The 16,615-nt window shown below is 39.6% G+C and overlaps 1 protein-coding gene across 4 annotated transcripts in view; it reads left to right on the plus strand.

Moving 5' to 3' along the window:
• The window catches only part of BCAT1 (branched chain amino acid transaminase 1), a 116,647-nt gene extending 101,306 nt beyond the window's left edge, over positions 1-15,341 (plus strand). For all 4 annotated transcript variants that reach the window (XM_018048394.1, XM_018048393.1, XM_013964159.2 and 1 more), the window contains exons 9-11: positions 584-724; positions 3,108-3,182; positions 14,269-15,341. In XM_018048394.1, coding sequence (XP_017903883.1) covers positions 584-724; positions 3,108-3,182; positions 14,269-14,310 — 258 coding nt within the window. In that variant the 3' untranslated portion in view covers positions 14,311-15,341. The remainder of the gene's footprint in view (positions 1-583; positions 725-3,107; positions 3,183-14,268) is intronic.

A 16,615-nucleotide genomic window follows, 5' to 3' on the forward strand; every position in this document is an offset into this window, starting at 1 on the left:
AAATTAGAGAACGTGGCATGTAACTGATGCTCAATAAATAGTGGCTATAATTATTAATATTAGATAATAGTGTACTTTGTCTTATGATAATAAGGGTTTGGAACACACATTAGGTGACACTCGAGTGCATCAGCTTGTGAAACTTTGGCCATGATAACAAACAAAAGGCAGAAAAGAAAGCAAGTATTAAAATATACTGTGTACTCTATCATGCTGATCTTATATTTTATATTCTGATCATCTCATTTAGAGATGGTGTGACCTTGGAGTAGGTTGCTTAGCATCTTGGTGTGTTTCCCAAAAGATGATGTCACTCTTTCCAGCTTTTCTTCTAAACATGATTATGACATTGTTTCAGTTCAGTCAGAAGGTAAAGTAGAAAGATCCGTACCTCAGGGCATTTTTTTGCATGTCTTTTCCTTAAATATATATAGATATATAATCTATTTTTTAATTGAAGGAGAATTGCTTTACTGAATTTTGTTCTTGTTTTTTTTTTTCTGCCAAATAACATGGATCAGCACTAGGTATACATATGTCTGCTCCCTCTTGAATTATATTTGTTTATTTCTATTCCAAACAGGGTGAATTTAAGGTATCAGAGAGATACCTCACCATGGATGACTTGACCACAGCTGTAGAGGAGAATCGGGTGAGGGAGATGTTTGGTTCAGGTACCGCCTGTGTTGTTTGCCCTGTTTCGACTATACTGTACAAGGATGAGGTAACACATTGTTTCTTCACTTCCTGTCATTTTCAAACATTTGCCTATAATTTAACTCTTTGGATATATATATGGACAAAATGCTAGTTGACCTCAGGATGCAAAGCATTTTTTAAATAACTTGATATTCTGTTGATTGCAGCAGTTGTCTTTATGAACCTGTGTTAGCAAATGACTTACTCATCCTTCCAGTGGTTTCCTGAAAGCGCCAGCAGTTTCATCCTTGGTTATCATACCTGCCTTAAGTATGCCAATAGGCTTACACTTATCTCGCATCTCTCTAGGGAAGGTCTTCTTCTTGTTGTTGTTCAGTCGCTAAGTTGTGTCTGAACTGCGACCCCATGGGCTATAGCCTGCCAGGCTCCCCTGTCCATGGAATTCTCCAGGCAAGAATACTGGAGTGGGTTGCCATATCCTTCTCCAGGGGATCTTCCGAGACTAGGTATCAAACCAGAGTCTCCTGCATTAGCAGGCTGATTCTTTACCCCTGGGCCACCAGGGAAGCCCCAGAGGAGGACTTGCAAGTAATTATATTTCAGTCTGCGGTTTCCAGAAGTACTTCCTAACTACTGGAGGAGGGATAGCAAATTGGTAAGGAAAACTCTTTTAAATGATGATTTTTTCATCTTCATCATCATCATTAATTAAACCACTTCATAGAAGATTTTCATTTGGCAAACATGATGCATTTACTTCCAGAAGCTTTTAGTTGGAAGACATTTTCTCCTATTAAATTAATCTTGTTTATATATGCTGTACTTCCATTTCTTGTCAGTGTTTTTTTTGTTGTTGTTGTTTCTTGCTTTCTTCTTTATAACAACATAGCTCTGTCCTCACCTAACTTCATAATTCAAAGGCATAGGGGCATTATTTTTATAATTGGCTTAAATTATTCATAATAGTAAATGCAAATTCTATTGGTTTTTAAATTCAGCATTATAATTATGTTTCCTCAGCTGGGTGAACTGATTTTTTTTTTCTGCTGATTTAAATGGTGGTTGCTTCATTGCTTGGGATTTTCAAAAACTTGACATAATTGCATGAACAGATAGACGATTTCAAGGGAAAAAGAGTATTCTATTTTATATGGATACCTGTACTGATTATAAAGCTACTGTTTCACATTTTATGGTGGTAATAACTAGATAATATATTATTGGTCTACACTTAAATGAACTAAAGTTGTCATTAGGTCAGTCTTTTTTTAAAGCACATGTTTCTTTTAATATTTATTTATTTATCTGGCTGTATCGGGTCTTTGCTGCATCATGCAGGATCTTTCCTTGAGGCATACAGGGTCTCTCTATTTGTGGCTCATGGGCTCAGTAGTTGTGGCTCGTAGGTTTAGTTACTCCACAGTATGTGAGATCTTGGTTCCCTGACCAGGGATGGAACACAATTCCCCTGCACTGCAAGGTGGATTCTTGGTCACTGGACCATCAGGGATGTCCCTGAGTCAGACTTTTAAAGTCCAGTTGTTACTTCATCTCTAGAAGTAAGTTTGTCAAGTTTAACACATTTTGTGGCCTTGTTATAAGGGAGCATTCAGAGCCAAAAGGCACATCTAATTATCCTGTTATCCTAGAGTGTATAATAAGAAAAGTAGGAGTATAAACTGTCTACTAAAATCAAACTATCAAAAGCCTCAAGCCAGCAAGGCATGAATAGGCATGGCTCAGAATACAGGTTAGGGTCATAAAATCTCTTTGCCCTGACTGTAACCATCTGTGCAACTTTGTGGAATTTGTGGCCCTTGGTAGCTTGGCTGAGAACAGACAGATTTGGCAACCCCTTTTGTGAAGACATAGACTTGTTTGCATTTATGCTACTGATGGACTTCCCTGGTGGTCTGGTGGTTAAGACTCCTTGCTTCCACTGCAGGGGGCACAGCTTCGATCCCCGCATGCCATACAACAAGGCCAGAAAGAAAACAACAACAACAAAAACAACTTAAGTCCCTGAAATGGCTTGCTTTAATTCACGGCAGAATATCTTTTGAGTTCTCATTCCCTGCCAAAAGGGTAGATGTGGAGGCTAATATTTCATCTTTCTAGATTCTCAGGATGCTGGAGGAAGTAGGGTTCTTTAAGTTTAGCCACGGTTCTAGGTACCCCTGGCTTCTTGTTCGTTCTTGAAATCAGCCTGGAGATTGGCATATAAACCAGTTGTACCCTGAAATCAAGTGGTAGGAGATGAACAACCTAGCATTGAGTAGATTGTTTATTCAAATTAAGAATAAGAATCTTTGTCATAGAAGTTAGCATATGTAACAAGGTTATCATAGTGCCATTCCCTATTTTGGTAAAATTGCTTAGTTTCTTACCTGTTGTCACTGTGTACATGAATATCCTCATACTAGTTCATGTCTGCTTTTCTTTTATAGACTATACACATTCCAACTATGGAGAACGGTCCTAAGCTTGCAAGCCGCATCTTAGAAAAACTGACTGATATTCAGGTAAGAGCATCTATTTTTAAGATGTTGTTTATTTCATTCAAAGCTTAGAACCAAATCTTACCTCTGTGGAGAGAAGAGAGTAAGTACTGCCGTTTGAGGTCAACAAACTAAATTTAAGGAAGATGTTGCTGCTAGTGTGTGTAGGCATGAGCAAAGCGGGAAATGAGAAAAAAGAAAAAGACACAGATGTGTATAACGGACTTTTGGACTCAGAGGGAGAGGGAGAGGGTGGGATGATTTGGGAGAATGGGAATTCTAACATGTATACTGTCATGTAAGAATTGAATCGCCAGTCCATGTCTGACGTAGGGTGCAGCTTGCTTGGGGCAGGTGCATGGGGATGACCCAGAGAGATGTTGTGGGGAGGGAGGTGGGAGGGGGGTTCATGTTTGGGAACGCATGTAAGGATTAAAGATTTTAAAATTTAAAAAAAATAAAAAATTTAAAAAATAAATAAAAAAAAAGAACAAAAAAAAAAAAGGAAGGAAGGAAGAAGGGGGAAAAGATACAAACACATATATACAGAGAGAGTCAGAGACTCAATTACTTAAGATTAAAAAATAAATATATTCAGTAAATTTTGATAACACTTAAAAATCTCATTGAAAAGTGTAACATACTTTTTTTTTGTAACATACTTTTAAAAAAGAAAAAAAGCTTTAAAGTAGAAGAAAGCACAGAAAAAATAATATTACCTGTGATTCCATCACAGATAGAGGCACTGTTAATTTTTGATATCTTGATTTTTAATATTTTGTAATCATTTAGATATTTTTAGATAGATGTTTTTCTAACAATGGGATCACATATAATTTTGTTAACCTGCTTTTTTAAATTAATAAATCATTTGCTTTTTGATATCAGTAAATTTTAAAATTTTATGTATAAAGTTTAATTGAACTCTACTATGTTGGTAAAGAATAATTTTCAAAGAAACCTCCTTGTTGAACATTTATGTTGTTGGAAATTATTTCATTGTTATGAACAGTGTATTTTTAGTTTTTTTCTTTAAGATAAATTCCTGAAATGGTAATTATTGGGTCAAAGAGCATGCACACCTGTTTCTTAGTACTCATTTGAAAAGACCCTGATGCTGGGAAACATTGAGGGCAGGAGGAGAAGTGGGTGACAGTTCAGAAGCATCAATTCTTCGGCACTCAGCTTGCTTTATAGTCCAACTCTCACATCCATACATGACTACTGGAAAAACCATAGCCTTGACTAGACAGACGTTTGTTGGCAAAGTAGTGTCTCTGCTTTGTAATATGCTGTCTAGGTTGGTCATAACTCTCCTTCTAGGGAGTAATCGTCTTTTAATTTCATGGCTGCAGTCACCATCTGCAGTGATTTTGGAGCCCCCCAAATAAAGTTAGCCACTGTTTCCATTGTTTCCCCATCTATTTACCATGAAGTGATAGGCCTGGCAGCCATGATCTTAGTTTTCTGAATGTTGAGCTTTAAGCCAACTTTTTTACTCTCCCCTTTCACTTTCATCAAGAGGTTCTTTAGTTCTTCTTCACTTTCTGCCATAAGGGTGGTATCATCTGCATATCTGAGGTTACTGATATTTCTCGGCAGTCTTGATTCCAGTTTGTGCTTCATACAGCCCAGCATTTCTCATGATGTACTCTGCATAGAAGTTAAATAAGCAGGGTGACTATATACAGCCTTCACATATTCCTTTTCCTGTTTGGAACCAGTCTGTTGTTCCATGTCCAGTTCTAACTGTTGCTTCCTGACCTGCATACAGGTTTCTCAAGAGGCAGGTCAGGTGGTCTGGTATTCCCATCTTTTTCAGAATTTTCCAGTTTATTGTGATCCACACAGTCAAAGGCTTTGGCATAGTCAATAAAGCAGAAATAGATGATTTTTCTGCAACTCTCTGGCTTTTTCAATGATCCAGTGGATGTTGGCAATTTGATCTCTGGTTTCTCTGCCTTTCCAAAATCAGCTTGAACATCTGGAACTTCACGGTTCATATATTACTGTAGCCTGGCTTGGAGAATTTTGAGCATTACTTTACTAGCGTGTGAGATGAGTGCAATTGTGCGGTAGTTTGAGCATTCTTTGGCATTGCCTTTCTTTGGAATTGGAATGAAAACTGACCTTTTCCAGTCCCATGGCCTCTGCTGAGTTTTCCAAATTTGCTGTCATATTGAGTACAGCACTTTCACAGCATCATCTTTCAGGATTTGAAATAGCTCAACTGGAATTCCATGACCTCCACTAGCTTTGTTTGTAGTGATGCTTCCTAAGACCCACTTGACTTCACATTCCAGAATGTCTGACTCTAGGTGACTGATCACACCGTCATGATTATTTGGGTCATGAAGATGACAGAGGGAAAATTAAATTCTATTACATATGAATCAGAAGAAAAAGCTAAGTAGAGGTGTTCAGCCAGCATAATCATGAATCTTTTTAAGGCAAAGCAGAAATGAGTATCATCCCCATTGAGATGGTGACTACATTCAGTTCAGTTCAGTCCAGTCCAGTCACTCAGTCGTGTCCGACTCTTCGCGACCCCATGAATCGCAACATGCCAGGCCTCCCTGTCCATCACCATCTCCCGGAGTTCACTCAGACTCATGTCCATCGAGTCTGTGATGCCATCCAGCCATCTCATCCTCGGTCGTCCCCTTCTTCTCCTGCCCCCAATCCCTCCCAGCATCAGAGGCTTTTCCAATGAGTCAACTCTTTGCATGAGGTGGCCCAAGTACTGGAGTTTCAGCTTTAGCATCATTCCTTCCAAAGAAATCCCAGGGTTGATCTCCTTCAGAATGGACTGGTTGGATCTCCTTGCAGTCCAACGGACTCTCAAGAGTCTTCTCCAACACCACAGTTCAAAAGCATCAATTCTTCGGCGCTCAGCCTTCTTCACAGTCCAACTCTCACATCCATACATGACCACAGGAAAAACCATTGCCTTGACTAGACGGACCTTAGTCGGCAAAGTACTGTCTCTGCTTTTGAATATACTATCTAGGTTGGTCATAAATTTTCTTCCAAGGAGTAAGTGTCTTTTAATTTCATGGCTGCAGTCACCATCTGCAGTGATTTTGGAGCCCCCCAAAATAAAGTCTGACACTGTTTCTACTCTTTCCCCATCTATTTCCCATGAAATGATGGGACCGGATGCCATGATCTTAGTTTTCTGAATGTTGAGCTTTAAGCCAACTTTTTCGCTCTCCTCTTTCACTTTCATCAAGAGGCTTTTTAGCTCCTCTTCACTTTCTGCCGTAAGGGTGGTGTCACCTGCATATCTGAGGTTATTGATATTTCTCCCGGCAATCTTGATTCCAGCTTGTGTTTCCTCCAGTCCAGCGTTTCTCATGATGTACTCTGCATAGAAGTTAAATAAGCAGGGTGACAATATACAGCCTTGACGTACTCCTTTTCCTATTTGGAACCAGTCTGTTGTTCCATGTCCAGTTCTAACTGTTGCTTCCTGACCTGCATACAGATTTCTCAAGAAGCAGGTTAGGTGGTCTGATATTCCCATCTCTTTCAGAATTTTCCAGTTTATTGTGATCCACACAGTCAAAGGCTTTGGCATAGTCAGTAAAGCAGATATATGCCCCCAAACCCTATATTATGAATAAAAGAAGTCCAGAGGCAACTTTGCGACAGATGGGAAGCCATTGCAAAAGGTCTCAGAAGGGCATTTTTAGTTATTTTATTGAAGGATAATTGCTTTACGAAGTTGTGTTGGTTTCTGCCATACAGCAATGCAAATCAGCCATAAGTATGTGCGTGTATGTGTGTGTGTATATGTATCCCCTCACTCTTGTTCCTCCCTCCAACCCCAGCCCCCTAAGTCACCACAGAGCACTGGGCTGGACGCCCTGTTGTTGTTCAGTCACTAAGTTGTGTCCAACTCTTTGCAATCCCGTGAGCTGCAGCACACCAGGCCTCCCTGTCCTTCATTATCTCCTGGCATTTGCTCAGACTCATGTCCATTGAGTCGGTGATGCCATCCAACCGTCTCATCCTCTGTCATCCCCTTCTCCTGCCCTCAGTCTTTCCCAGCATCAGGGTCTTTTCCAGTGAGTTGGCTTTTCTCATCAGGTGGCCAAAGTATTGGAGCTTCAGCTTCCACATCAGTCAATCCTAAAGGAAACCCTGAATATTCACTGGAAGGCTCCCTGTGTTATACAGCAACTTCCCACTAGCTGTCTATTTAACACTTGGTAGTGTATATATGTGAAGCCTTTATGTTGGGGTATAGACAATTAACAATGTTGCGATAGTTGCAGGTAGATTGCAGAGAGACACAACCATACTTGTAATGTATCCATTTTCCCCCAAATGCAGTCCCTTTCAGGCTGCCACGTAAAATTGAGGAGAGTTCCCTGTGAGAAAGAGCATATTTAGAAGTAAGATTACAGAACGCAGGAATGTAGGTGACAGAAGTGAATGGTTTTGATTCATTCATTCAACAATTATATTGAGCACACACTGTATGCCAGAGGCTGTTTCAGATGCCCGGGAATAGAGTAGCAAAAAAAGTGACCAGGAAATTGAAGAAGTCAGAGCAAACTGGTATAGAAGGACAGATTTATTCAATTTAAATTTGAGACCATATCCAAAGGTTTAAAAATAAAAGTTACATATGAAGTAGAAAAGGAGAAATAGAACATTTTTCTCTTACCTGTATGTATTCTCTTTATAACTTGGCTAAGAAGTTAGTAATTTCTTTTTACCGTAGGTAGTAAAGTGTAATGGTAATAACACTAAAAAACTAATGATATGTTCAAGAGCTCTGTACTGAACAAAGAAGCAAAGGGATGCAAGCATGCACGTGATCAGTCATGTCCAACTCTTTGCGACCCCATGGACTATAGCCTGACAGGCTCCTCTGTCCATGGAGTTTTCTAGGCAAGAATACTGGAGTGGATTGCCATGCCCTCCTTCAGGGGATCTTCCTGACCCAAGGATCGAATCTTTGTCTCTTGCTTCTCCTGGCAGGCAAGTTCTTTACCACCTGAGCCACCTGGGAAGTGTAGGGATACATGAGATTCTGAATTAAACCACAAACCAAGCACCAAATCTGCTCCAAATTGTTAAGTAACCCAGGACCATCCCTTTGGAATCTAAGACCACCTCTTTTCTTCTTCAATTATTTTGTGCCTGTGGGCATGAAACCTACAGTTTCAAAATTATTCTCTTACAAAATGGCAAATTGATGCTGTCAGCCAAGCTACTAAATTGTCTGTTTCTCTCCAAGAAAAATAATTTAAGTTATTACTGAGGAAAAAGCATAGAATTGCACCATGTTTTACATTTGATCTCTTTGACGTTACATGGAAACATGATGTTTCCTCCCAAGTGCTCTGAAATTGAAAAGGAGCTCAGTAGCAACCAAAGAATCCTCAAGATTCTTGCCAGTTCTTCCTCTGGGGGGAGAATTCCTTCTTAACCACAGATCTGATTTTCATTTAACTTCTATATTGCTGTATATGAGCAAGAATCTCTGAGGCTGAGTGTTCATCCCATTTGGCTAATTAGCCATATAGTTCCCTGGGTCTTATTGCCCTACAAATTACCTCCTGGGGGGAAACTTTTCAAATGACAAGGTTTTAGAGTTCTTTTCCAATTTTTTAAATCAGTGAATGCAGACTGATTTTGTGACTTTAAAAAAAAAATATTTATTTATGTGGCTGTGTTTGGTCTTAGTTGTGGCACGTGGGATCTTCATTGTCATTCGGGCTCCTTTCATTGCACATGGACCCTCTAGTTGAAGCTTCTGGGCTTAGTTGCTCTTTGGTGTGTAGGATCTTAGTTCCCTGACCAAGGATTGAACCATTGTGTGAATTCTAACCACAGGACCAACAGGGAAGTCCCTTCTTCTTCTTTTTATTAAAAAAATAAATAAATAAAATGACAGGCTCTCATTAAGTGGTAGAACTACAGCTGCTGTTTTTATTGTCAATGGCAACTCACTCTAGTACTCTTGCCTAGAAAATCCCATTGACGGAGGAGCCTGGTAGGCTGCAGTCTGTGGCATCGCGAAGAGTCGGACACGACTGAGCGACTTCACTTTCGCTTTTCACTTTCAGGCATTGGAGAAGGAAATGGCAACCCACTCCAATGTTCTTGCCTGGAGAACCCCAGGGACGGCGGAGCCTGGTGGCTTCCGTCTATGAGGTCACGCAGAGTCGGACACAACTGAAGTGAATTAGCAGCAGCAGCAGCGATATAACAACAAATAAAAAGCACTTCTGTGTTCATACTTAACCGGGCTTGAACTTGGAGAACATCACCATGCTGTCCATATCCCTCACCTTCCCATTGCTCTTTGCTATTCCTGTTACCATCATACTCACCTTTGCTTCTGCCATATGGGGGTCTTCTCTGTCCTCCAATATGCTCTGCTATATTTGCTTCCTTCCTGCCTTCCTGTATCTTCTACAGTTTGCCTGTTTGATAAGTGTTGGTTGTTTCTTCAAGATGCATCTCCTTGAAGAATCTTTTAAATCTCTGGAATAACATCCCCTTTCCTTAGTACAAACATACATTCACCCACTTAAATGCTGCTGCTTCCCCATTTTCCATAGCCCCTGGATGATCACTTAGGACTTTTAAAGTATGTTCTGATTAGTGACACACTTACCTTTGTGCCATGGTTGGTTGAGTGTGGGTGTTATTTTATTCTCTTTTTGTAACTCCAATATTCTCACAGCGTCTGTGTCACAGTACATACTTATCAATGTCTCTTTCTTTGTTTTTTTTTAGTTTTTTTACCCTGACTCCTGCTAATATTTTCTCTTTATACTATATTCTTCAATTTTTAAAATTAATTTGTTAAGTAAAATTTTTTTTAATTAATTCAATTTTGGCTGTGATGGCTCTTCACTGTGGCACAGGGCCTCCCTCTGGTTGTGGTGCCTGTGGGCTTCTCTTGTGGCACACGGCCTCAGTAATTGCAGCACGTGGGTTTCGCTAGTTGTGTTATGTGAGTTTAGTTGCCCTGTGGCTTGTGGGATCTTAAATCCCTGATCAGGGATTGGACCCAGGTCCCCTCCATTGGAAGGCAGATTCTTAAGCACTGGACCGCCAGGCAGGAACCTCAGTAATGCTGAAAAAGAAATGAATGGGTGAGCAACACACCAAGCAAGTACTGAAGAAGAGAAACGTGCTGCCCTTGTGTATTAACACATTCTGAGAAGAGAGAAAAATGTCAAGTTATTTTACAAAAAGAAAAAAAAAATCTTAAGAGAATCTGATTTAGATTTTTTTCAAAGTGAGATATACATCAAAACTGCTGTCAAGATCGGGTAAAAGCTGCAGCCCAGGTCGTAAATATCAGGGTAGCATGTTTGAATAACTAGCAGTGCTGCTATTGCCATTTCAGAAAGTGGGAGGAGTGATTGTCAAGACCCAGAGGTCGACATCTTTAGTAGTTTAAAATAAGGGAAGATGAGTGGGATCAAAGTGTGATCTGTATTGATAGCCCATCACCAGATAGAATTTTAAAAATCTCTTTTCCCACCAGTGGCTGCAGCTTTGTGAGAAAAAAATAGCTGTTCTTTCCCTGGAGAAGTCCTGAGCTATTCTGTGTGTGTTTGCAGACTTGGTGAACATCCTAGATTGCCTTGATGCTGCAGTTCCTTGCCCAGCTTCCCAGCCTCTCCTTGTTCCTTCATTCACACTTCATCCCTTGTTTTCGGATCTCAGAGCTTTGCATGGCCATTGAATATGACCTACAACCAGAATGAAGTGTTAACTGGTGGGCAGCACTGGTTCTGTTTTTATTGGCCTTTTTGAGAGTTAAGTGCCTAACTTGCAGCGTGGCCTTTTATGTTTTAGAATTTTCTGCCAAATGTAAAAGGCACGTTTTAGCAAAAGCCTTGTAAAATTACTTGCCAAATGTGCATTGAATGCAAGCAATAAGCTTGTCATTATTAGTCACGTTTTAGTTCAGTGTTCTAATTGTAATTGATGAAAAGTTGAAAAATTCTGCACAGCACACTGAGCCTTCCACATGGATTCAAAGTACCATCCCACAGGCTGGATTTGATTTACTGCATTGCAAACATTAAAGGCTGTCGCCTTTAATGGTAGTGTTAAGGATGCATTTTTGTTGTTTAGTCACTAAGTCATGTCCGACTCTTTGCAACCTTATAGACTGTAGCCTGCCAGGCTCTTCTCCATGGGATTTCCCAGGCAAGAATGTTGGAGTTGCCATTTCCTCCTCCAGGGGATATTCTCGACCCAGGGATCAAATCCTCATCTCCTGCATTGGCAGGCAGATTCTTTTACCACTGTGCCACCAGGGAAGCCCATTAAAAGCACTGACCGCAGTATAAGGACAGCCTGGTCCATGCAGACAAGTGTTTTCTTTCCCTGCCTTCTCTGGATACCTTTTAAAGGCAGCATATTTCTATTCCTGCTAAAATCTGTCATCTCTACTTTGAATTATTTCACCTTGGAAAATTAAAGTATATTATTCATCATTGAAATGAAAGGTGATAATCACCTAGGTCTAGATATTATGAATTAGCTGTATTATCACAGCCCTTGAATAACATCTCAAGATGCTATGATTTTACATGAAAGCATGAGTTGCAGGACAAGAGAGAAAAACCTTAATACATATTCTGTAGGTTCCTAGAATTACACGGCCTATGACTGTCATTGTATTCAAACTGATCGTGACTGTTGATAAAACTAAAATTAGTGACTGAAAACAAATTCATTTTAACTGGTGAGATTCATGATGAAATTGTAGTCATGAAGCGTAAGTTGGTAGATCTGCTAAAATGTCAATAGGGCTTCCCAGATGGCGCTAGTGGTAAAGAACCCAGCTGCCAGTACAGGAGACACAAGAGATGCGGATTTGATTCCTGGTTCCGGAAGATCCCCTGGAGAAGGAATGGCAACCCACCCCAGTATTCTTGCCTGGAGAGTCCCAAGGACAGAGGAACCTGGCAGGCTACAGCCCATAGGGTCACAAAGAGTTGGACACAACTGAAGCGACTTAGTATGCAAGCACACACATACCCAAAAGGAAATGTGGAAACCCACTTAGCATACAAAGTATCAGTAGGCTGATACTCAATTATTATTAATGGCTAAAGTGTCTAATGTATTAATGGAAATTCAAATAGGAAAAATAAAACGTGTATTTCCCTCTATATATAAATCAGGCAGAATTTGGGAATGTTTTGTCTGGCATTCATTATGAAGTCAACAGTGTGAACAGTGGGAGGCCATACTCTGTAGGCGACACTTTCTGATGTGGATTAAGTAAGTCGCTTAGTGACACTGGCTTCCTTCATTCTCCTTTTCATGTAAACCAGAAGGTTGTAGGGGGACCCATTCTTAGCTTCTAGTACTTCTACCAATGTGATAGATTCTGCTCTCTGAAGTCTTTAAAGCTCCATTAAGAGGCACCCAGGACATGGGCAGTGTGATGGAGGAGAAATAGCATTGCACAGAGACAGAACTGGGCTGTAGTTAAGAGTTTCCTAGAAGAGAGCAGACTTATGGCTGCCAAGGGGGATGGGAGTGCGGGAGGGATGGATTGGGAAGTTGGGATTAGCACAAGGAAACCATGTAGAAAATGTATAAACAACAGAACCTACATTGTATAGGACAGGTAAATATATGCAGTATTCTGTGATAAACCGTAATGGAAAAGAATATGGAAACATATATATATTTACATATATATATAGGTGCTGTGCGATGCTTAGTTGTTCAGTCATGTCCGACTCTTTGCGACCCCGTGGATTGTAGCCTGCCAGGCTCCTCTGTCCATGGGATTTTCCAAACAAGAATACTGGAGTTGGTTGCCATGCCCTCCTCCAGAGGATCTTCCACAACCCAAGGATCAAACCAGGTCTCCAGCATTGCAGGCAGATACTTTACCTTCTGAGCCACCGAGGAAGCCCAAGAATACTGGAGTGGGTAGCCTATCCCTTCTCTAGGGGAACTTCTTGACCCAGGAATCAAACCAGGGTCTCCTACAATGTAAGCAGATTCTTTACCAGCTAAGCTACCAGGGAAGTCTATATATATATAGGCCCTTCCAATGAATATATATTTTATATATTTATATATAAATAAATATGTATATATATAGGAAGGGCTGAGGCTAAAGCTGAAGCTCCAATACTTTGGCCTCCTGATGCAAAGAACCAACTCACTGGAAAAGACTGTGAGTAGAAGAGGGCGACAGGATGAGATGGTCGGATGGCATCATGTCAATGGACATGAGTTTGAGCAAGCTCCAGGAGATAGTGAAGGGCAAGGAAACCTGGAGTGCTGCAGTCAATGGGGGTCGCAAAGAGTAGAACATGACTTAGCAACTGAACAACAACGTGTATATATAGACATGTATATGTATGTGTGTGTGTGTGTGTGTGTGTGTGCGTGTGTGTATATACACACATACATATATATGTATGCATAGCTGAATCACTTTATATAGCAGAAATTAACATTACATTGTAAATCAACTATACTTCAATGAAAGAAAACTTTAAAAACAGAGTTTTTAAGGACACAGAGCCTTAGTGTCCTTAAATGAGAAGCGGGACTTGTTTATTGCTCTTCACACTTGATTTTTTAAGCCTTAGAACTTTCTGCAAAAGAGACCTTTCCTGGAATCCTAGTATATGAAACCAATAGAAGTAGAACTGCTCTGAAGTTAAATCCAGAGCCACACTTATTTGGCTCATTCCGTGCAACCTAGACGATTTGTAATGTTCTTTCCAATTTAGGAATTCTAATGTTTTGTATTCATTTCAACTGAAGTTATATTAGTACTAAAGAGGCGATTCAAGCGAAAACGGGACATGATCTGAGAAACTAAATACAGAATAGCAATGAAAAGGCATGTGTAAGGAACCTATACCAGCTATAAATTGGAGCTCAACAATAATTATAAAATCTATGATTCTTCCCAGGTATTTGACTGTTTCTTTATACACGGTCTTATTTTCAATATGAACCTGCTTTTAATGTACAAAACAGAAGTGAACCGTTTGTTCAACGTTGGTTATATCATTAAGTTTATTTATAAGCTGTTCCTGTGCTGTTAGCTTTTACACTGAAACCTGCTTTCTTGCTTTTCTTGTAGTACGGAAGAGAAGAGAGCGACTGGACAATCACGGTAGCCTGAGTGGAAAAGAACAGGATATCATCTGTGTGCGCTTGGGACAGACTGTGGCATTTGAGTTATGGGAAATGTCTTTGGCTACCTGATTTTGGTTGTGCATCACGTTGTTCATATTATGTGTGTTACCAGGGCGATTGTTTCTTCATGCCAGAGAAGACGAATCACAATCATCCAATGATAGTTTCTAAACTTGCTCCTAGAAGTTTTCCTTACCTTCTCTAGAGTTGATTATGGAAGCCATATAATTGTAGAGTTTTCCTCCATAATCTTAGTGCCTCCCTTAGGGCTTCACTCAGATTTTTTTTTTTTTAATGTTTATTCTTTAGCATATGTTATGTTCTGCTTCTCAATCAATGAGTGTCTTTGTGTTTGAAAGCTGATCTGAGTACATTTCACAGGTACCATTTCCCAGGCCACATCTCCATCCTCAGAAAAGTGTGTTGTTGTTGTTTATAAATCAAAACTTAGAGAAACTGGATTTCTTTCCCTTACATTTCTTTCCAGGTCCCTAAGTCCATCTTAGGGAAAAGCTCTCCTCCTTCCTGATATCACAGTCTGCACCAGGCTCCACTGGTACATCAACAAGACCGCCCCTGCTGTCTCCAGATTGTGTTGTAATTCGTGGGCAGGCTTCACTACAGGACTGAGGGTCTTGTGCCTTACAGATCTTTGCATCCCCTAGCCTGGCCCATAGTAAGGAATGAATGAACATTTAGCTTCTATAGAAGTGTACCTTCTTTGTTTCTATATTATGAAACCTCTTTATTAGAATTTGTGATTGATTCTGACTTTGTCTATATTTACCTCATGTTGTCTTTACTTTCCATGGACTGCCAAGTCATTAGAGATACTCTGATTGTAGTTTGTTGGAGGAATGATTTATTTGAAGAGTGTCTTGGAATTAAAGTAATAATTCTAAAAAGATGGTGATAGCATACCAGCCAAATGGAAATGACATGTTATATGTTAAATACATAAATGTTAAAGTGTTAAATGCAAAATAAATCATATTTAGTTTTTTGGTAGAAAGCAAAGAGGAATATACTCTGGATTTTATACTCTGGGTTTATAGGTGCTCTTTCCTGTTGAGTGGGGATTGGATAAGCACATGGCTAGGGTATAGGGAGAGTGATAATGGATGATATTTTCCTTGTTTGGGAGCCGTGAGTTAAAAGTGTAGTATCCTGGTTTATCTAGGGGAAAGTCAAATCTTGATAGAAAACATTTACCCTTGGAAGGTCAACTCTCAGACATTTTATTTTGGTTTCCTTCAGTCCTAATAACTTTCATCTTGCTGATCATATTTCATTCTCTTTTCAGAGTAAGGAAAAAAATTCTAAAAGTTTGACGTGCTGGAAAAATTTCCTTAAGGCATTTAGCAGCACATAGCAAATGGGGCTTTGATTCTTTTCCAAGACTTTTGGCCATAGGGTCTTTTTAGATAGGAATGGTAAAATGAAAATGAGAAAAGTAGAAGATGAAAAGGAATGGTAAAAATATCTTTTTTAGGAGGCTCTTAATTGGCAATCTAAAGTCTTGGGAGAGTCTGTTCTTTTCAGGTCTGACATGCTTTGACTGTCCCGCCTGCACGTCGTTCACCAAGTAGTATTCTAAGGGTATGCATTTGCCTTTGCTAAACCTCGTGACCTCTCTTATGTAGTCTAGAAATGACCTAAGGTAATTCTAACCTGTCAAGTAGCACATAATAACCAGCATAACATAATAATTCTCAACATTCCTATGAGAAATGGAAGTCATTTGTTTGCCACAAATACATTTTATACTTTGCATCTCTAAATTTAGTATGGCTAGACATGTTCCTTGTAAAAGTTGGAGAACAATATGTCTTGACATTATGTCTGTGTGATTTCTTTCATCAAACCTTAAGAGCATTTTAAGCCCTTAAAAACCAGACTTTGTGAAGATGAAGGATGTACATTTAAAGGAACCAAGTCTCCTAAAACAGCGAACACAATCTGCCATTCTCATTTAAGTAATAAGACAGGAAATTGACCTTGACACTAACTTGTTAAATAGATTTAAAAGGAACATCTGCACATCTTTTTTCCTTGTGCACTGTTTGTTTAATTGCAGTGGATTAATACAGCAAGAGTGGCACATTATAACTAGGCAATTATCCATTCTTCAAGACTTAGTTATCGTAACACTAATTGATCATTTAAGGCGTAAGATAGTCTAGCATTAGGAACATGTGAGGCTAATCTGCTCAAAAAGATCAACAAATTAATATTGTTGCTGATATTTGCATAATTGGCTGCAATTATTTAATGTTTAATTGGGTTGATCA

This window comes from Capra hircus, chromosome 5, assembly GCF_001704415.2.
Source record: "Capra hircus breed San Clemente chromosome 5, ASM170441v1, whole genome shotgun sequence".
NCBI classification, from domain to species: domain Eukaryota; kingdom Metazoa; phylum Chordata; class Mammalia; order Artiodactyla; family Bovidae; genus Capra; species Capra hircus.